Source organism: Microcaecilia unicolor, chromosome 3 (assembly GCF_901765095.1).
Source record: "Microcaecilia unicolor chromosome 3, aMicUni1.1, whole genome shotgun sequence".
Taxonomy (NCBI): domain Eukaryota; kingdom Metazoa; phylum Chordata; class Amphibia; order Gymnophiona; family Siphonopidae; genus Microcaecilia; species Microcaecilia unicolor.
In genome coordinates this window covers 237611005-237631545 of record NC_044033.1, presented here as the reverse complement: position 1 = coordinate 237631545, position 20541 = coordinate 237611005, and the positions used below count along the sequence as shown (strand labels likewise).

Genomic DNA, 20541 nt, shown 5'->3' with positions numbered 1-20541 from the left:
GCCATTTGCCCAGCCCCTACTAGAGGGACTGGCTGGGATGAAGCTCAATTCCTTGGCTGAGAAAGCAGTATGTGATTCCTCCTGGGTGTGGTGAGCGAAGGGAGGAATTTCTGAGGACTCTCCGAGAACAAGAGGCCTAGAGAAGCAGCTCTGAGGGGGAAGAAACCATGGAGTGTATGGAGGAGGGGAAGGATGTGCCTCTGGAACCCTCAGCAGAGCCTGCAGTTATGGAATGGGAAACTACCGAGCAAGAGAACTCCAGCTATTAAAGGCAGCGTGGGAGGACACAGGTGAATGAGCACTGTGTAGTGGGAGGTGTGCTGCCAGCCCTTATTGTAGAAGGGCTTCTTGAGTGTGCTGGAGAAGTGAAAGTAAAATGTTTGCTGATATTTTTGGCTTAATTGATGAACTGACTGAGATAAACTGTTTGAACTGCTTGGGGGGGGGGGATTGGGTGAAGCCTTACCAGAGAGTTAAAGGCTATAGCTACGGGCTGCCAGCCTGAAAGCTTATAAACTGTGGGAAAAAATTGCTCACTGAGATCATAATTAGAGAAACTTTTCTCTGCTGCATAACTAAAGCCAACTTAGACAAGTGGAACTGAACTCCAGGGGAATCCTACCTGGATCCTTTGGGGTTTTTTGAATTGAACTGTGTGTGTGTGAGAAAACAGGCATTCAGAGGAGGACCCACTGCTGCTCCTAGATACTTCAGCCACACCCCAGGGGATTACAATGTGTGTGTGTGACATTTCAATGAGATCCTGCAAACAGCCACGAGCCACACTACAATAGGCATATATACACATAAATGCCAAAATTTTACAGATAGACATATACATAGATGGAGTTCCCCCTCCTGGTACCAAGCCTCTTGAAAACAGATCCTGTGAATCCCCCTCCCACCTGTAGACTCCCCCTCCCCCAACCAGGGCCTATCTTATACTCTCTGGTGGTCCAATGTTGTAGCCCAGGCAGGAGCAATCCCCACTATCTTCTGCCTCCAGAAGCTACATCTGTAAGATGGCTGCCGTGAGCTTTAGTGGTAATATCGCAGTATCTTGATATATCGCTAAAAGAGCCAAAGCACGACAACTATACGGTTTACTAATTAAAATCAGTACAGAGTGAAAGGAAGCAAGGAGGAAAAAAGGAGGAAAGGATAGTGAAGGTAAGTTAGGCAGAGATGAGTCTGAAGGACTCCTAGAAAAAGATGGGTTTTTAATAGGGACTTGAACTTAGCGAAAGAAGTTTGAAATCTGAAACTGATGGGGAAGATTTCAAAGCATGAGCACAAAGTAGCTGAAAGCAGTTTTATGGGATATATTCAGGCAGAGAGAAAAAGGTAATGGAAGAACAAGAAGGATACAGTGGGATGAGCCCAAAGGAACAGGAGGGAACATAAGGAATAAGAAAATTGTTGAAGTATGCAGGAGCAGAAGGAAGATGACCTTTAAAAATAAACAAGAGATATTGAACTTGATATGGGAGGAGACAGATGTATTCTGCATATAAATATGACAAAATTACACCTCTATTGATAGATCTTCATTATTCATTTTAAATTATGTACAATATAATATTTGAGAGGCTTCCACCAAAGGGGGGCAGGATTGGCACTCTATGAGATACTTTTCTATTGCATCTCCCCAGTTCTAGACTATTTAGATCTAGGAGAGCTTTCTCATGTAGCTTTTCATATTAGGCAGCCACTATTTGGAATTCATTACCATCTCATATTAAAATGTTGAAAACTATTTAGTTTTTCAAAATTTGCTGAAATCTTTTTCTTTGAAGAAATATTTAGAGGCAGATGTTTTACTATAATGTACTTCCTTAGAACAGCTTGGCTTCTTATTTAGAAATCCGTATAGAACTTTATGTATTAGTGGAATTATAAGACCATTTGTAATGTAAAGTAGCTGTTAATTTAGCTGTCCAAGGTGAGCACTTAAAACACCGCTGACTGTTACAGGCAGAATATTGACTGGCCAGAAAATACTACAAAAACCTTCATTGAATCACCATTGTCTGGAGAGGAGACAGGCTTTTTACCATACAAAGGTCGTTATTGTAGGAGCATCTTCACCCTAAATAACAGCATTTGTATATATAGGTTGCTTGTGTGTGTAAACAGAAATTTCAGAAAAAACTCTCTTTACATATGGAGGACACAAGGATGCTGAGATTTCAGAGGGGCTCAGTTTGCTTGGGATTGATCATGATTTAGGTGTGTCTAAAATTTACACTTGTATTACCCATCTTCCCTAGAGAATATACATCCATGTTAAAAGCTTTCCCCGTTGGGTATGGCACTTACTAAGAGAAATGTATAGATTTAAAAAAGTGATTAAAGTATCTAATTGTTCTTAATCCTCCACTGCATACTTTTGCCCCTAATTTAAAAAAAAGATATAGTCTCTACTTAATTGGCAGCATCTAGTCAATTTGATGTTCTGAATAACCTCAATGAACATGAATGAGATAGATTTGAATAAAGATTTGTACTGCTACTACTCGTTTCTATAGCACTACAAGACATATGCAGTGCTGTACACATTATATGCAGGTACTTTCTCTGTCCCTAGAGGGCTCACAATCTAAGCTTTTTGTACCTGGGGCAATGGAGGGTTAAGTGACTTGCCCAAGGTCACAAGGAGCTGCAGTAAGAATTTAAGCCAGGTTGCCAGGATCAAAGTCCACTGTACTAGCCATTAGGCTACTCCTCTACACACTGTATCCAAATTCTATTACTACTGCTACTATGACATACCATTTCTAATCAGATGTACACATATTAATTGTTGGAATCCTGAAAAGCTGACTTACTAGGTGTGTCCTGAGGAATCCCTTGAGAACCACTGATCAAAAAGGACCTCACAAATGATAGTTATAAGTTCAAATATGCAATTTATCCATTTAAGCAGAGGACTGGATATTCAGTGGTCATACCTAAAGAAATTTCCACTGAATATTAAAATAAAGACAAACTGATAGCATATCAATTTATCTTTATTCAGTAGCATATATTTCAATATTTCCCCCAGTAGTTTTTGTTAGATATTTCCTGCTGTTCCTGTCAGGTTTTAGCAGAATAATGTAACACTTGGGGATAAAGATACAGCCCATGAGTCCAGCACTAGAGGCCAGAATAGCAAATATCTCCACTGCCACCATGTACTTGCCCTTGGTGCTCAGATACGTTGGGATGAAGGAGATCCAGACACTGCAGAACACCAACATGCTGAAGGTGATGTACTTGGCTTCATTGAACCTGTCAGGTAGATTTCTTGCTAAAAAAGCTACAATGAAGCTGAGACTGGCCAGAATTCCCAAATAACCCAGAACACAATAAAATGCAATTATAGATCCTTCATTACATTCAATTAATATCGTTCCAGTTTCTGATTCCATATTAAGATATGGGAATGGTGAAGCAGTGAACAACCAAGCAAGACACAGAACAGTTTGAATAAGTGAACAGGAAAGAACTATAGAAACTGAGACCCTGGAACCCATCCATTTCCTCAGCTTGCTTCCAGGCTTGGTGGCATAAAAGGCTGTGACCACAGTGATGGTTTTTGCCAATACAGAGGAGAGAGAAATGGAAAAATTGATCCCAAAAGCAGTCTGTCGGAGAATGCAGGTCACCTTGTTTGGACAGCCGATGAATATTAATGAGCAGAGAAAGCAGAGCATGAGGGAGGTAAGGAGAATGTAACTGAGGCCCTGGTTGTTGGCTCTCACTAAGGGAGTGTCTCGGTAATTAATAAAGATTCCCATGATGACAGCAGTGATCAGAAAGAAGAAAACGCTGATGGAAGTCAACACTATCCCCAAAGGCTCTTCATAGGACAGGAAGGTTATCACTTTGGGGATGCAGGCATCTCTCTTTTGATTGGGCCATTGGTCTTCTGGGCACTTCCAACAGGTGTCGCCATCTAAGAATGAAGAATATTCTCTAAGTATCTCATAAATAGCATAATTTTTAGGACAGTGAAAGTAGTTTTCTTATATTCTGGATAATTTTCTGTTGTAGCAATGGGATAATGTTCTATACAGGAATGTAGGTGCATATTGTCCTGGTATATACATTATGAGCCTAGAAGTTAGGTGCATCCCCTATGATAGTCATAGAGCTAGTGCGAATGATCACCCCTAAATGTAGGACATAAGCAAGTAGCTGATAGTACTGTATATGGAGACGACAGTGTTTGCACAGTTGCAATCATACATAGAGTCAAAGAATGTGCTACATCCAAGGCAATCAGGCTTTAGGAAAGGCCACAGTACAGAGATGATTTTGACCTCTCTTTTAAGTGAAATATACTCTAGAGTGGAACAAGGCTATATTGCACTGATTGTTTCACTTGATCTTTCTGCGGCATTTGATCTAATAGATCATGATCTATTACTTAGTCGTTTAAAGGAAATTGAGATGTCTGGTACCGTTCTCACTTGGTTTACATCCTTCCTTAGTAATCGTTCTTTTAAAGTTGTTCAAAATTGATCTACTTCAAAGTCCCACATTATCACTTGGGGTACCACAAGGATCGGTTTTGTCACCTATACTATTTATTTATATGTCAGTCCACTTTCGTTGCTTATTCAGTCCTTAGGTATCAGTTCATATTCATATGCTGATGATTTCCTTCTTATTCATTATGTGCAACCGCATAATATTGATTTAACACCTATTCAAAATTGCCTTGATGAAGTAGCTAGTTGGCTTAAAAAACAGCAGTTAGTATTAAATCCAGATAAAACGATAACATCTTGGATAACAGGTCATGGATCAATACCAGCATTAATACCTACTTTATTTGGCAAGCAATTACCTACGGTACCATCTTTTAAATATTTAGGTGTTACTCTTGACTCTGCATTATCTTTTGATGAGCAAATATCAGATGTAATAAGAAAATCTTTTTATCATTTACGGAGATTACGTTCTATTAGAAATTTGTTGGATAAAAATTCCCTACATACGTTAACGTATGCTTATATTATTACATGTCTAGATTACTGCAATGTCATTTATGAAGGCATCACCAAGGCAAATTTAAGACGTTTATAATTGATACAAAATACTGCAGCCCGTGTTATTTGTCGAGCATCGAAATATGACAGAATTACACCACTTTTATACCAACTTCACTGGCTTCCGATTGAAGCCAGAATAAAATTTAAGATCTACATTCTGATATATAAAGCGTTACATTTATCAATTCCATCGTATTTAGCAAATCTTACTGTACCATGTGCACCGATACGTACTCTTAGATTGCTTACAAATAATAAGTTAGTAATTCCATCACCAATGAGGGCTAGATGGGAATCTACACGGAAGTCAGCCTTTTTTTTTTCTATCGCCCTCACTTTGGAACGGTCTCCCAAAATTATTAAGATTAGAGGACACATATTCCCATTTTCGTAAAACTCTAAAAACATATCTTTTTCAAAATACATTTGATAATAATGCAGGATAAAGTTAAAATAAATGAGATGCTAATTTACAGTTTGAATTATTATACATTTGTAGGTTTGGTATAATTGTTATTATTATTTGTTGTTATCTTTTGTATGGTTGGTTAGTTGTGGTTTCCTATCGATTACTGGATTTCCTAGATGTTATGTTTTTTTGTTTTTAATGCTTCTTTTAACATGTAAACCGTTCTGTTTTGCCAAAGCAATAAGTAACGGTATAGTAAATAAATAAACGATAAACGATATGTATAAATATATGTGTTAAGTGTGAACCCCACCTACACTCTGTCCAGGATCTGCCCTATGCATTCCCATTGTGGAAATATGTGCTATGCAAGACCTGTGGATATTTACAGAATGGCATGTAGGTGTCCACTTGGCCTATACACTTGTATGTACACACATATATGCTGTTATTCTAAACATCTACCCCTGGATTATATAAATGGTGCCCAAATTTGGGGCCCCCCGAATTGTGATCGATCTGCACACCAATAAATTATTTAATCAGCAGCTAACAATCATGTTAATTGGCTCTAATTTGGGTTTGCGCATGGATCTGGTTGTGCGCAATGCCATAAAGATTTGCACCCAAATCCTCTTGTGCAACCCAAAAGGGGGCATGTCTGTGGGAAGGGCATGGGTGGGTCAGGGGCATACCAAAGAATTATACACAGGTTGCGCACTCAAGTTGTGCAACAGAATTTATACCAGGTTTCTGTTGGTGTAAGTCCTCATGCCCAAAGTTGGGGTATCAGAATGTGCACTAAGCACTATTCTATAAAGACTGCTCAGCCCGGAGTGACCTTAGAATAGCACCGAGCATGAATTTTTTCTGGCACCTACTCTTTGGTGGAATTCACTGAATCTGTCCCATACTCATGTAACGCATGTGTACAAATTAGCAGCTTTTTCATAGAACTACTTTTTTAGTGCATGTGAATTCATGCATGTAAAGGATGATGTTTTAAGAGGAGCCTAGGTTAATAGAATACAGGCATACATGCAAATGCTAATTTTTATTCTATAATCAGGGGTGTCCAATCTCGGCCCTCACCAGGTCGGGATGTCATGATTTCCCCATTGGATATGCATGAGATCTATTTGCATACACTGAAGGTAGGGGAGAGTGCAAATAGATTTCATACATATTCATTGGGGAAATCCTGAAAACTAGACTGGATTGCAGTCCTAGAGGACCGAGGTTGGACAACCTGGTTCTATATAATGACACCTAAGTGCAATATATTTCTAATTGCTGTAGAAAAATATACTTTACAATGGACTCCAATATATCAAACACAATATGAAGAGTACCCTTTTACGATATAATTCCTATAAATTTTATAAAAGGACCATCAGAAGGTGGCTAGAGTCTCGACATTCAGTTGCATCTCTTGACTGCAATGTTCTCACCCATTTACTTTATCAGTCCAAAGTATTTTTTAAAAACATTTTGTTAAGCTGATAGCTTTTTTTTTCCTTTTTTGGTCATATTAATCCCATCACATTTATAATATCTTCAAATAAGTATTTTTTTTTTATTTATTAGATTTATCAATATATACAAGCATATCAAACTTGTCTAGAAAGTTGGTTAAAGAATCTTATTTAAGATCACAAGAAATTATAATAAAACATATATCTTTTTCTCTATTAACCAATCATAAGTCCACAAATGGAGTTCAAAATGTCATTGTTGAAGAATAAACATTATATAATTAAAGAGAGTTAATGGTCATGTGCTTGATCCTATATCTAAAATTTCAAGAGCTACTTGTCATTGGAGCTTTATTTGTCATATTAAACCCATCACATTTATAATATCTTCAAAGAAGTATTTATTTCAAATTTATTGTTCTTTTTTAGAAGCTTAGGTCCCCTTTTAACAAGCTGTGGCAAAAGTGGGCCACTGCTGGCATTAGTATGTGTTTTACACGCATGCCGAGGCCCCTTTTACTGCAGCTGGTAAAAGGGAAGTCTTGCCTTCCTACAGGAAACGACCTGACTATTTTGGGGGTAGACCTTACCACCACCCATTGAGGTGACAGTAAGGGCTCCCACATTAATCCAGCGGTAACTGGGTAGCGTGCGGCACTGCCCGATTACCACTGGGTACACTACAATGAATGAATTTTTGTAGCGCTGGAAATGATGGTGTGCTAGGGGTGGGAACTACCACTGGGCTGCTGCGGTAGCCCAGTGGTACTTCCTGTACAGCGAGTGGTAAGTCTGCATTGGGCTTACTGCCACTTAGTAACAGGAGCCCTTGATATCCAATCCAGTCATTCAATCCAACAACCCCATTCGACATAGCGCTACATTTCGCTAGTCCAGCTGCATCAGGGAGTTCAAGGTTAATGATTAGCTTTTCTAATGCTGACAGAAGGAATGGTGCCGGGAAAAAAAAGCTAATCATAACCCCGAATTCCCTGATGCAGGTGGATTAGCAAAACGTAGCGCTATGTCGGATGAGGTTGATGGATTGAATGACTGGATTGGATATTAAGCTTCTAAAAAGAACAATACATTTGAGATAAGTACTTATTTTAAGATATTATAAATGTGATGGGATTAATAAGAATATTTAAAAAAGAAAAAAAAAGAAGCTATCTGCTTAACAAAATGTTTTGAAAAAAATACTTGGACTGGTGAAGAAAATGGGTGAGAACATTGGCGTCAAGAGATGCAACTGAATGCTACGACTGTAGCCACCTTCTGATGGTCCTTTTATAAAAATTGATAGGAATTATATCGAAAAAGGGTACTTTTCATATTGTACCTAAATGCAATGGTATGTCGTTTGAAAATCTAGGCAAAAGAATTTCAAGCCTAACTTTAAGCCCCGTTTACTAAGCTGTGGAATAGGAATATTGTGGGCTAATTTTGTGCATGCGCTAAAAATGCTAATGCACCTTAATAAACAGAGCCCTTTAATTGCAAACTTTTAAGCTCCTAAATTAAGATGAATTTTCAGCTAAAAATCAGAGGTTTTCAGTTTTCACGTCAATTTTAGCAGCTAGCACACAATTAGTGCAAAATCTTACTGTAGCTTAGATAATAGCTGCTACAGTGAACCACAAATAATAAATAATCCAACTCCTAGAATTTTGTAATATATCAAAAGCCGCACATATCTTGTGTTTGTCAGTGGTATAGCTTGTAAACAACATATAGAAAAGTGTGCCTGGCTGACACTGCGACACATAAGTCATCCTTCATTTTCCTTCCCTACTAAATCCTATATCTTTCCTATTGAAAATTGTAGACCTTTTCTTCTTTTACTGTCCCTTTGTTATCTACATATCCACTTTCCCTTAACATTTCTCTCTCTCTCTCTGAGAATTATCTCTTTTTAATATATGTAACACGCTCAGACGTTCTCACAATGGGTGGGATATCAAGACTTGAATAAACTTGGAAACGCGTGAGACACAGATAGGCACCATCATTGACTCTTAATTCTATTATTTTATAAATACACAAAGGGGTCCATGTTGTATTTATAGAATATCACCTATATACCCTCCTAAACTATGTATCCCCTTATAATTTTACACTCTGTCCATTTTGGTGTTGACAGAATCTAACATCTAGTGAGGCTTCTTTTAGGATAGAGGCCATACATTTTTACATTTTTCTCTCATTCTCCAAAGAAAAATAATGCCAACCAAACTGTGGATTATTCAGAGTTTCTACAGATTTTCTCTCCTGCCTAATTTCCCAGAGATGAACCATCATGAATAATCTATAGCAGGCAAGATGGCGGCCTGAAGGGAGTAGAGAGAAGTCGCTCCTAAACTGACCTCTGCCTTCCTGGAGAATTGAAGATTTTCCTTCTTCGGTATGCCTAAGAAGAGGGGCAGACAACACGCTAGCTCCGTGGCGCTTGTCTCACCAATGGTGGGGGCATTGGATCATTGTAAATTCTTTAAAATAAAAATAATTTATAGCCATGTGCAGTCCACAAGTTCCAGGATATCACCTACCAGTTTGGTTGGAGATCTCTCCCTCTGGACAGGGAATACAGTCATAGCAGCAGATAGGATCTCCTTCCCTGGTTAATTTCCTGTAACCAAGTGGGCAACCTGGGCTGCATCTGGACTGTGGAGGAGTCTGAGGATTGAGAAAACAAGCTACATAGGTTTATTTGAGGCTTAGATGTTATTTTTTAAATGCAGTGTTCATAAATTTTGTCTGTACACAGTGAATGGAACAAAAGGGAACCTGTGCATTTTACCTCACAGCATAAGCTGCTGAGCATCTATTTAAGTTACATTTCTTATAAACATGCACTGGAATGATCCATACTAAGCTAGTATTCAGTAAAGGGCACTCTGTGCAGCATGCATTTTGCGCCTGGTTTTGGGCATGAGCATATGCACCTGCCAAAGGTTGGTGTAAATGCTGGCATCCAACTGATGGTAGTTAGGCACGCAAAGGCAGTTCTTATAAAACATCATGTCTAATTTCTTGGAATGTTCCACCCATGGCCATGCCCTCTTTGGAGCTGCATGCTATGAAATTTAGGCACGCATGTTACAGAATAGGGCACAGGGCGGATCCATGCCTAACTCCTACTAACTGGCAATTAAGTGCTTGTTAACTCTAATAATTGGTTGTTAGTGTCTATTGACTAATTAGTTTATGCGTGGATCTGGGATCTTACAGATTCAGGGGGTTAATGCCTCCTCAGGGGATAGTAAGAAGCTTTTCAACGTGTATTGAGCAATGGTGCTCAAATAGCGCACCCTATTATTCAATAGTGATATTTCAATAGTGTACCTAGGGGCCCTTTTTACAAAGGCGCATAGGCTCCTATGTGCATCTAAAGCACATCATATTGGCATTACCTCCTGGCTACCGTGTGCCTTGAGCAGTAATTCTGTTTTTGACGTGTGCCCAAAATACTCGGTAGAAAATATTTTCTATTTTCTACCACATGGTGCTTACCTGGAGGTAATAGGAGGTTTACGCACACAGGCTGCTTACCGCCTGCTTAGCGTGTGAGATATTACCACTAAGTCAATGGGTGGCGGTAAGGTATCAGCCCAAAAATGGATGTGCGCTGCTTTTAATTTTGCTGCACATGCATTTTGTGGCACAAAAAATGCCTTTTTTCCAGGCGCTCTGAGCAAATGGACCTACGCACGTCCAAAACATGCATCTACACCAGCACAGGCCACTTTTAGGCATGCCTTAGTAAAAAGACCCTCTAGTGATAAATAGTGCACATTATTGAGCAATAATATGCACTACTGAACAATAAGGTGCACTATTAAGCAACAGTGCACACTAACTGTGCAATAGTGTGCACTATTCTGCAATACTACACTACAGACAATATAGGAAAAAAGTCCACAAAAAGGCACAATTTTGGACTTTTTTCTGTAGTTTTAACTTTAAAATGGCATGAAATGACACAGGAAATGCTGGTCCCATTTGCCATATCTTTTCACTACTAACTGTTCACCACAATCCCAGAACACCTACATCTTGGGGAGGGGGAGGAGTTATCAATGTGAGCTAAAATTAAGGTGTGTTATTTTACTGTTAAACCCAGTTATTAACGACTACACGTCTCATTGCATAAAATGGGACCTGTGCTAAAACAGCATGAGTTAGTGCTAAAATAACCCATCTTAATGGTAGCCCACGTTAATAACTTCCCCCCCCCCCCTTAGTATGAAGAGTTTCAGAGCTGATATTGTGATGTCATAATGCCTCATTCCACCAATAAGAACCAACCTAATCAGTGATGTCACAGTGGCTTGATTATTCTATACTTAGCTCACTTTTATTACACATAACAGTGATTTCCATTTCTAGAAACATTTCTTTATTCTTAAAGGGGAAAGTTATCAACAAGGGATCCTGTTAAGATGTGTTATTTTACTGTTAACCTCAGTTATTAGTAACTAGGACTCATTGCATAAATTGAGACCTGAGCTAAAATAGCATAACATGACTGAACAGTAGCTGACAATGATAACTATGTGCCCTCAGTCTATTTGGCAATGGGTAAAATTTGCCCAGACAATATGTTGGCCGAGCAAAATTTAACTGAGCAGAGGATATAGAATTTCAAAAGTAAAGATTTGTATTTAGAACTCAGGAAGTTATCTGGACAAACTTTTGAATACTGACGTCAGCCAATCACATTGTAACTCTATCTCATTGTAACAAGACTCTAGTCTTACTTAATTCTGTGTTACTCTAGTGTTACTTAATTCTGACCTGGGTGAAATCACTCTCCCACACAATCATCTTCTCATCAATGGTGAAATCCTGTCCCGGAGGAGCGTAGGGGTTATAACTACCGACAATTTCATTCCTCTGTGTCCCATTGGGTAGACAGACAATATTTATGATATTGTATCCAATGATGAGGTCTCCATTCTCATCAAAAGAAATCTCGTCACCAACACCATTCTTGAAGTGGACACTCTTCAGGTAATGATGTAGCTAAAGAATGAAGGGTAAATGTTCAATAGTTCCAGGTAACCTATGTAATTTCAAGCATATATAAAAGCAAAACAATGTCCCTTTTTAAAGTGATTCTGGAGAATAATTTTCATACTGACTGAATAGCTGCAAAGTCTGTGGACTTTTTCCTACCTGCGGACATTAGCTTTAAAATTCACCAAATTAAAAAATACCCAGATGTTTGCAGCTGCTTTTCCTATAGGTTCTCTTCCATCTAAAACAAAATGGCTACTTTAGAAAGGAGAGAAATACCTGCCTTGTTTCAAATCCCATCCTAACTCTGGCCCTCAGAATGCCTCTGTCAAATGTTGTTGAATTATGCATGCCGAGGATGTGCATAAAAATATTAGGTGTATGCAATAAGACAATTTCCAAGTGGCCCATTTACACAGGTAATACTCAATTAATTGCATATATAACTTTGAGAATTTCAATCTCCCTAGATAAAAGTCTGAACAGGAATTATACAAGAAAAATATCACCGCACGACGTTGTTTTTTATCTACATATGTTTGTATTTCTCCACATGTTTTGACATATGCAACTATATTTTCTTTTCCTTTGTGCACAGTGCATTCAAAGATTTTATATTTTTATTTCTATATCTATATTTTTTTAACGTTACTATATTCTATCACTTTTTTGAATAATCTTACCGAGTGGGATATGTACTACTTGATTTTACATATGTAAATGATAGCATTTACACATTTTTAGTGCTCTAGTATTTTTAAATTCATTGACATGGTAATTTTTTATGTTGCGGTTTTATTTTATAACGTGACGTTCTTAAGTTTATTTGACATGGTTTATTCACATGTGTTTCATGTACACCTATGTTTATGGTTCATTTTTTGATTCTTTTGTATAATTTTAAAACTTTTTAGACCCCTGATGCAGGTTGTTTTAGGCCGAAACACGAGTCGTGTCGGGTCTCCCCAACTGTTTTAGAAGAACTTTTTAATAAAGACTTTGTTTGGACACCATTTGCGAGAGGTTGCTTTCCTTTGCTTTACTGTTTCAAGCTTGGCACTTTTCCTTCAAGTGGAGCAATTTGCCTTCTGTTTGTGAATGCCAACAAAAATATCAGTCATTTACATACTGAGTTCAAACGTCAGAGAAATTGCATTTCCCCTTGTAATGTGAAAAATGTGAATACAGCAGATGTAGATTCCATAAACTGACATATTCCAATCATATTTCTACTATTTTATCTGCACATTTTACTTTTCTAATCATCTCAGCCCCAGACTTTGTTTTCCTGTCTTCTATTCCTAGAAGATCCTATCCATTTGCCATACCTTTTCTCTCCTCCTGTCTTCACTTCCTACCCTACATCCATCTTTCAATTTCAGCTTTTTTCAATTTATTTTTCTGCTTCTCTATCCACTCAGATTTCATCCCTTCTTTCCACTGTTTAGTCCTCAATCTCTCTCTTTTATTAACTACATCAATCAATACTACTACATTGCTCTACAGCTTTCCATTTCCCTTACCCCAAGCCTCCTATTCATCTCTCTCTCTCTCTGTCTCTCTCTCTCTCTCTCTCCTCACCCAGTGTCTCACAAGCTTCCCCTCTTTCTCTGTCTCCCCTCCCCCCCCCATGTCCAGAATTTAAGCTTCTTTTCTTCACTTCTCCCTACAGCTCAGCATCTTCCTATCTTTATTCCACCATAATCACATAGGTCCCCCCCTCTGATTCATATCCAGCATTTCTCCGAGGACAAGCAGGCTGCTTGTTCTCACATGTGGGTCGACGTCTGCGTAGGCCCAGGAATCGCCATTTTGCAAGCAAAATATATAAAAAGTTTTGCCAAAGTCTTCTGGTGCGCATGCGCGGACTGATTTCCCACCTATTGCGTCAGTGCGTTCCCTCAGGTTTTTTTTCCACGTGCAGTAGGTTTTTATCTCCATTCCTCTTAGGCCCAGTTAAAGAGTCTTTGTGAATTTTTCGCTATTTGTTCTTTATTTTATATTTTATTTCACTTTTTGTAAGTTTTCCCAAAAAAATTGTAGTGTCTTTTAGATTTCTTCACTTTTTAAAGTTTCCTTTGTGTTTTGACGTGGCTGGGTTATTCCCTTGTTTTTTGTGCCCTTTTTTCTTTTAATAGGCACAATCGCGCCTTTTGATTTTGCCGAAGCCGTTTTTCCTTCCATGTCATCAAAGACACCCAGCGGCTTCCAACATTGTACTCAGTGCAACAGGACCATCTCAGATACCAATACCCATGCCTGGTGTATCCAGTGCCCAACCATAGCCCAGCCGCTTGATGTCTGTGTCTTCGTATGAAGAAATGGACCCAAGTGTCTCAAGAAGCCCAACGAGAAAAGCTTTTTGGGGCTCGGTCCGGTCCTTCGACAACGACATCGGTACCAAGGTCGGCGGTGTCATCGACATCGACAGGAGCATCGATTGGGAGCAGAGATAATGGCTGCTGAGAGACCAACTCACGCTGGGAGCAGTGAGGCGTCGAGTGGGTCTCCACCTGTCTCAAGGCCTCCTGTTATGCAGGCCCCGCGGGACCGACCTTCGTCGGACCCAGCCCCAAGGAGACGTGAGGATTCCGCGTCCTCTTCATCGGTACCGAGGAGTCTCGATGACAGGCGTCGAGCGAAGGTGAAGAAGCACCGTCATTGTTCTCCTTTGACACATGGTACCAGGAGCTCCAGGGCGTCGAGAGAGTCGGCACCCGAGAAACGTCGGCGCCGAGAGGATCGCTCCCCCTCTATTCAGGAGGTGTCGATGTGTCGATCTTCTGGTAGCCCGGTACCTCGACAGATTCTGCCACCAGCTCCTTTACCGACTCCTTAGCCTTGTCTGATGGCAGCTCTCGACCAGCACATCAGGGCCCTGCTTGCAGAGCTTCTGGAAGGATTGCTGCGCCAGTCTGCTTCGGTGTTGGGGGCGCTTGCACCTTCCATACTGTCTGCTGCAGTGGCATCTGGCCCTTTGCCTGTTGTGAGGTCCCCGACATTGGTGCCGCCTGCGGCATCGGTGTCAGCTACCATCCAGGTTGCAGTGGCGTACCAAGGGGGGCAGTGGGGGCAGTCCGCCCCAGGTGCATGCTGCTGGGGGGGTGCCGTGTGCCGGTCAGCGTCGTTGGTTTCCATGCTCCCTCTGCCCCAGAACAGGAAGTAACCTGTTCTGGGACAGAGGGAGCATGGAAACCAATGGCGCTGACCGGTGCGCGCCCCCCCCCCAAGCGGTGTGCACCCGGGGGGGTTGTTTTGCCGGGGTTGGGGGGTGTCCCTTCGCTGGGGGGGGGGGTCGCGCTGCACCAAGGGGGATGGGCACATCGGCGATCCACCCCGGGTGTCAGCGCCCCTCGGAACGCCACTGCCAGGTTGTCTCCCCTTTGACGTTGGTGGAGGAAGCTTCACCACAGTCCAGGCGGGCGTCGACTTCTCGGCATCGCCATCGAGGACGTCGTTCCTCAGCATCGAGACATGTTTAGTTTCAGACTACTCTGAGGGATGTCTTGTCCTATACTGAAGATGACCGTTTGTGGGAGGAAGAGGAAGATCCCAGGTACTTTTCTTCTGACGAGTCCTATGGGATTCCCTCTGAACCTTCCCCTCCACCAGAAAGGAGACTTTCTCCACTGGAGAGTCTATCCTTTACCTCCTTTGTCCGGGAAATGGCTGCGGCTATTCCCCTCCCTATGGAGGTTGAGGGTGGGCTGAGATGCTCGAGGTCCTGGATTATCCTTCTCCGCCTAGAGAGGCTGCAACGGCTCCTTTGCATGATGTACTGAAGGAAGTCCTTATGTGAAACTGGTCATTCCCTCTGTCTAATCCCTTGATCCCAAAAAAAGCTGAATCCCAATATTGGATCCATGGTGAACCTGGATTGATGAGGTCTTAGCTACCTCACAATTCCATGGTGGTGGACTCCGCCCTCAAAAGAGCCAAGAGCTCTAGAGACTATGCCTCGGCGCCCCCAGGCAGAGAATCTAGAACCTTGGACTCTTTTGGGAGGAAGATGTATCAGGCCGCTATGCTAGCTGCCAAGATCCAGACATACCAGCTCTTCACGAGCGTCCACTTGCGGAACTCAGTGAGGCAACTGTCCAGCTTGGTTGAGGCACTCCCTCTGGAGCAGGCCAAGCCTTTTCGCCAGGTGGTCAGGCAGCAGAAGGCGTGTCAAAAATTCCTGGCCAGGGGTACATTTAACACTTTTGATGTAGCATCCAGGATCACTGCTCAGGGTATAGTGATGCGCATACTCTCATGGTTGTGTTTATTGTTGTATTTGATATGCTGCCACTGCTAATAAAAGATAAAAGCAGATTAAAAATATTAAAAATCTCAGGAAAAAGAAGGACAGAGGGCAGTCAACACATCTCAGTCAGGTGGATTTCCACCTGCAAACTAAGCACTGTTAAAGATATATGCATATTTAGATGGATTATAAGCGGATATATGTACATACACATATATACACCCATATTCTAATCATTTACATTACATCTGACACATAAATCCTAGTACCTCTTATTGAATTTACTGCTTAATATATCCATAGCACCCTGTCTTCTCCTCCTCTTATATCTTATATTGATCAATTCTCTAACAAATAATCTTACCTTCCAGGGCAAATAATCCAACAACCTCCTTTCTCCATTCCACATAGTATCATTTCCAAAAACAGACGTGATCATGTCATGCAGAGCGTGTGCCAGGACATTCACAGCATTGTACACACTGTAGCTGCTCCCGAAGTATTTGGTGTAACAATGTGATGCATTGAATATTACTTCATTAGTGACACAAGATCTTCTGATGCTCTTTTGGCACTGGCTGTTACACAGGTACATCCACCATGACCAAGTGTATAAATCATTTGGAAGCAGGATAGGATTCACCTCACGGACAAATTTTGAAAAACTTGGAATATTCTTCTTTGCAACTGTGAATGCCAAGGTGTTGTTCTTCACACTGATGCCCAATGGATAAATCGAGATAAAGTCCTGCTCATATGTGGTAATCCAGACTTTTTTATTTAATAAAGTATAATAATTTCCTTTCCTAAGTAGATTCCAGGTATAATCCCTACTACAATAGAGAATGATCACACTAGTTGATGATGAATTGATTCTCTCATAAAATTGTGAGAAATCAGTTGTCATGACATTGTCACGATTGAAGATTTCTTCAAATGCAATGCAGCCTCCATTCTGCTCAATCCCTTCTTTCAGGATCTGGATAGCCCTATGGCTCTTATCTTCATAACATGCAATGACACCAATCCAGCTCCAGCCAAAATGTTTCAGTAACTTCACTATCCCAGCACAGAGGTGCACCTCACTGGGGACAGTTCGGTAAAAATGAGGAAATTTAACCATGTCACTCATAAAAAGATTCTGAGAAGTGAAACTGATCTGGTGAGAAAAAGATAATTAATGCATAACCATCTTTATCATTTTCCACAGCATTTGAAATCTGATATATTTAAAACAGTATTTTGCACAGAAGGGTAGAGGGCTAAAAGTGAGAGGTGATAAAATCACCTTGGTATTACAGCTGGGTTGAGCTCTGATGGAAAGGTGGAAACTCAATCAGCATTAAGCAACAGAGGGGTACTTTTCCTACTCTCGTCAGAGCTTGAAAGCTTGTAGATACTTTGCAGACGAATCTCTGCAGGTCTAGGTTCCTCCTGAGGCATTCCTCAGCATGAAACAACATTTCATCTGTTCTTGGAGCACCTTCCACAAACAGATGTACAGAAGACTACAGATGTGGAATTTATTTATTTATTTGATACTTGTATCCCACATTATCCAAATACAATTATTCAGCTCTATTTAGCTTACATAAGTAATAAACAGCACAAGTTAATGTATAATGCATGTTATGAAAACTGTAAGAGTTAAAGGAACATTACTGAAAAAGTAGCAATGGGGAGAAAGATCTTGGCTATAACCAATTTCAACATCTAGTGAAGGAACTTATAGAAAAGAAAATCCTTCAATCATTTGCAAAAGGTCAGACAGTTATTGAGCTGTAGTATTTCCCTTGGGATAGAATTCCACCATTTAGTGCCTAAATGAGAAAAAAAATCTCAAATTAGAGTGGATTTGTATTTGATATTTTTGTAATTAGGAAAGTGTAGAATAAGATAATCCCTTGCAGTTAAAGTTGAGTTTTGAGTTGGGAGATATCTATCATGTCACACATATAGTCTGGAGTCATCCCGTAAATTATTTTGTAGTAATTGCTTCATGAGAAAGTACTTGTGTCTCCAAGCAATACTCTATGGAGACCTATCCAAAAGTCTTGAAGGCTCTTTTACTTGCCCAAAAATTCCCTCCTCTTTGCCTTGAACCACCTCACCTTATAAAAGGAGGCAGTGTGAATCCAGGTCTGCCGCAACCTTATTGAGAGAAGAAAAAGAAGAGGAAATTCCTTCTCTATGAAATAGAACACAATCAAGAACTAATGAGCCAAGGAAGCACTGGAAGTAAATATATAGTAGATATTTGTTAGTTCAAAGAATTAGCCTTGGATATCAATGCTGCTCCATATCACAGCACTGAATATCCAGAGCTAATTCAGCACTTGCCAGCCACTGGGTCTTATACAAGGTACAATTAGGTGTTCTGATTCTCCTATTTCCACCCAGAGTACCATGAGACTGCCACTAGGTGATGCAGCAGCCATATTGAGGCTGCACCTACAACAAACAGGAGCAAATGGGCATGGTTCCAACCTGGTTGACATCCCTAGACCATCAGTGTGGTTCCAGGTAGGCCCGAGGAGGGTGTTACAGGGATGGAGGGGGGGGGGGGGAGTTTGGGCTGGAGCTTGATTTTTCTTCAGGCTGGAGGGAGGGAAGATCGGGACTGGGGGGGGGGGGGGGCAGAAGACCCATTGCTGCTACCAAGAAGTTAACCAGGCATTGGCCAATATTCAGACTGATGCCCAATTAACTTGATGACTTGTTTGCTGTCCTATCTTTAACCACTTACTTAATTGGTTAGCTGTCTGAATATCACTGCTAACTGGTTAATTACTGGTTCCTTCTAGAGTCTACCCAGCGATTTGTATGCGCTCAAAATGTGTGCACTGTAAAACTAACCAAGGAGAAACAACAAAACAAAAAGGGGAATGACCAGAGAAGTACCAACCAAGGGATATTTGTTAGACATTCAAGTTCGAGGTTACCCCAAATCGGTGATTAAATATGCATATAGAAGAGCACGCTACAATCATAGAGTACATCTTTTAAAAGCGAGTACTCCAGAGGTTAGAGAAGAAAATGAACAACAGATTTTCACCTATGTTACACAGTTTAATTCCACATCGCCTCGAATCTCTGCAATATTGAGGAAACACTGGAAACTCATTCAAACCCACCCACAGTTTTCAGATGCCCAGCTCCGATTGGCATACAGTAGAAATAGGAATTTAAAGGAACTCCTTAGCCCAGCCATATTATCGAGCAGAGTTCCTCCGCCTTTTTGGACTGGTCATATCAAATGCAAGAACTGTTCAGTATGTTCCATTATGTTGGAGATCTCCACTTTTGTCAACCCATTGGATCAGAAGATATATGAACTCAAGATAAACACCACATGCAGATCGAGTTCAGTAATATATTGTCTACTCTGCCCATGCAAGAAACTATACGTAGGACAAACTTCTAGACCTTTACATGTGCACATAATTGAACATAAAAGCGCCATAAGTTCTCATAAAATAGGTCTACCTTTGATCAAACATTGTATTGATCAAATGCATGAGTTTAATGATCTGAAATGTTTTGTCCTACAAGAAATCTCAAAATCTATGCGAGGAGGTGATCATCAAAGACAACTATTACAGGCAGAACAACGATGGATTTTTAAATTGCATTCTTTAGAACCGCGAGGTTTAAACTCACGACTGGATTGGTGCTATTTCTTTTAAAACACCTGATAGGAGCTTTTTTCAGAACCCCTGATTGGAGAATCATTTGTTAGCGTCTGACGTCAGATTTTCTATTTATACTAGCGGGGCAACGTCTCTCTAGGTTAGATGTGCTGCATCTGAAGCGCTGTGCAACGAGCTCCAAGTACTATGCTGATGGTTTTGTATTAAGAATTTTTTGTCAATCTGTTTATGCTGCATTATATTAACTTTTGTATTTGTATTCCCTAGTAATTACCCGAGACCCTGAAGAAGCAGCGAAACGCTGGCCAACGTCAGCTCAGGGTAACCTAATAGGGAACAGCGCAGCATAAAGCAGCAGTAATACTGAATACCAAGCAATAAAGCTAAGTGTATTGCATTATATACTAAGTATGTTCTAGAAATCAACACGCTTTTTTTCCTAAAAAATTCTTAACTTCAAAAAAATAGAAAATTTACTGCGGTCCATAAAAAAATTTTGGGGGCTGCTCACAAGGGGTTTTTGCCAATGATGAAGAGAAGACTAGTTGGTCTGTTTCAGCTCCGACAGATTGACATTTGATCTGGGAGCTCTTTGAGGCTTTTCCCCACCTACCATTGTAGTTTTGTATTGAGTGGAAGCTTTCGTATATTAGAATTTGTGAAAAAATATATATAGTCCATAGAGATCTATAAAATC

General features: G+C 40.4%; 1 protein-coding gene across 1 annotated transcript in view; it reads right to left on the bottom strand.

Moving 5' to 3' along the window:
- Positions 1-3011: 3011 nt before the first annotated feature.
- The window catches only part of LOC115464468 (vomeronasal type-2 receptor 26-like), a 34507-nt gene continuing 16977 nt past the window's right edge, over positions 3012-20541 (bottom strand). Inside the window, exons 4-7 of the mRNA XM_030194845.1 lie at positions 16559-17353; positions 11724-11951; positions 9476-9602; positions 3012-3940 (exon numbers count right to left, since the gene is read on the bottom strand). Of these exons, the coding sequence (XP_030050705.1) occupies positions 3012-3940; positions 9476-9602; positions 11724-11951; positions 16559-17353 (2079 nt within the window). The remainder of the gene's footprint in view (positions 3941-9475; positions 9603-11723; positions 11952-16558; positions 17354-20541) is intronic.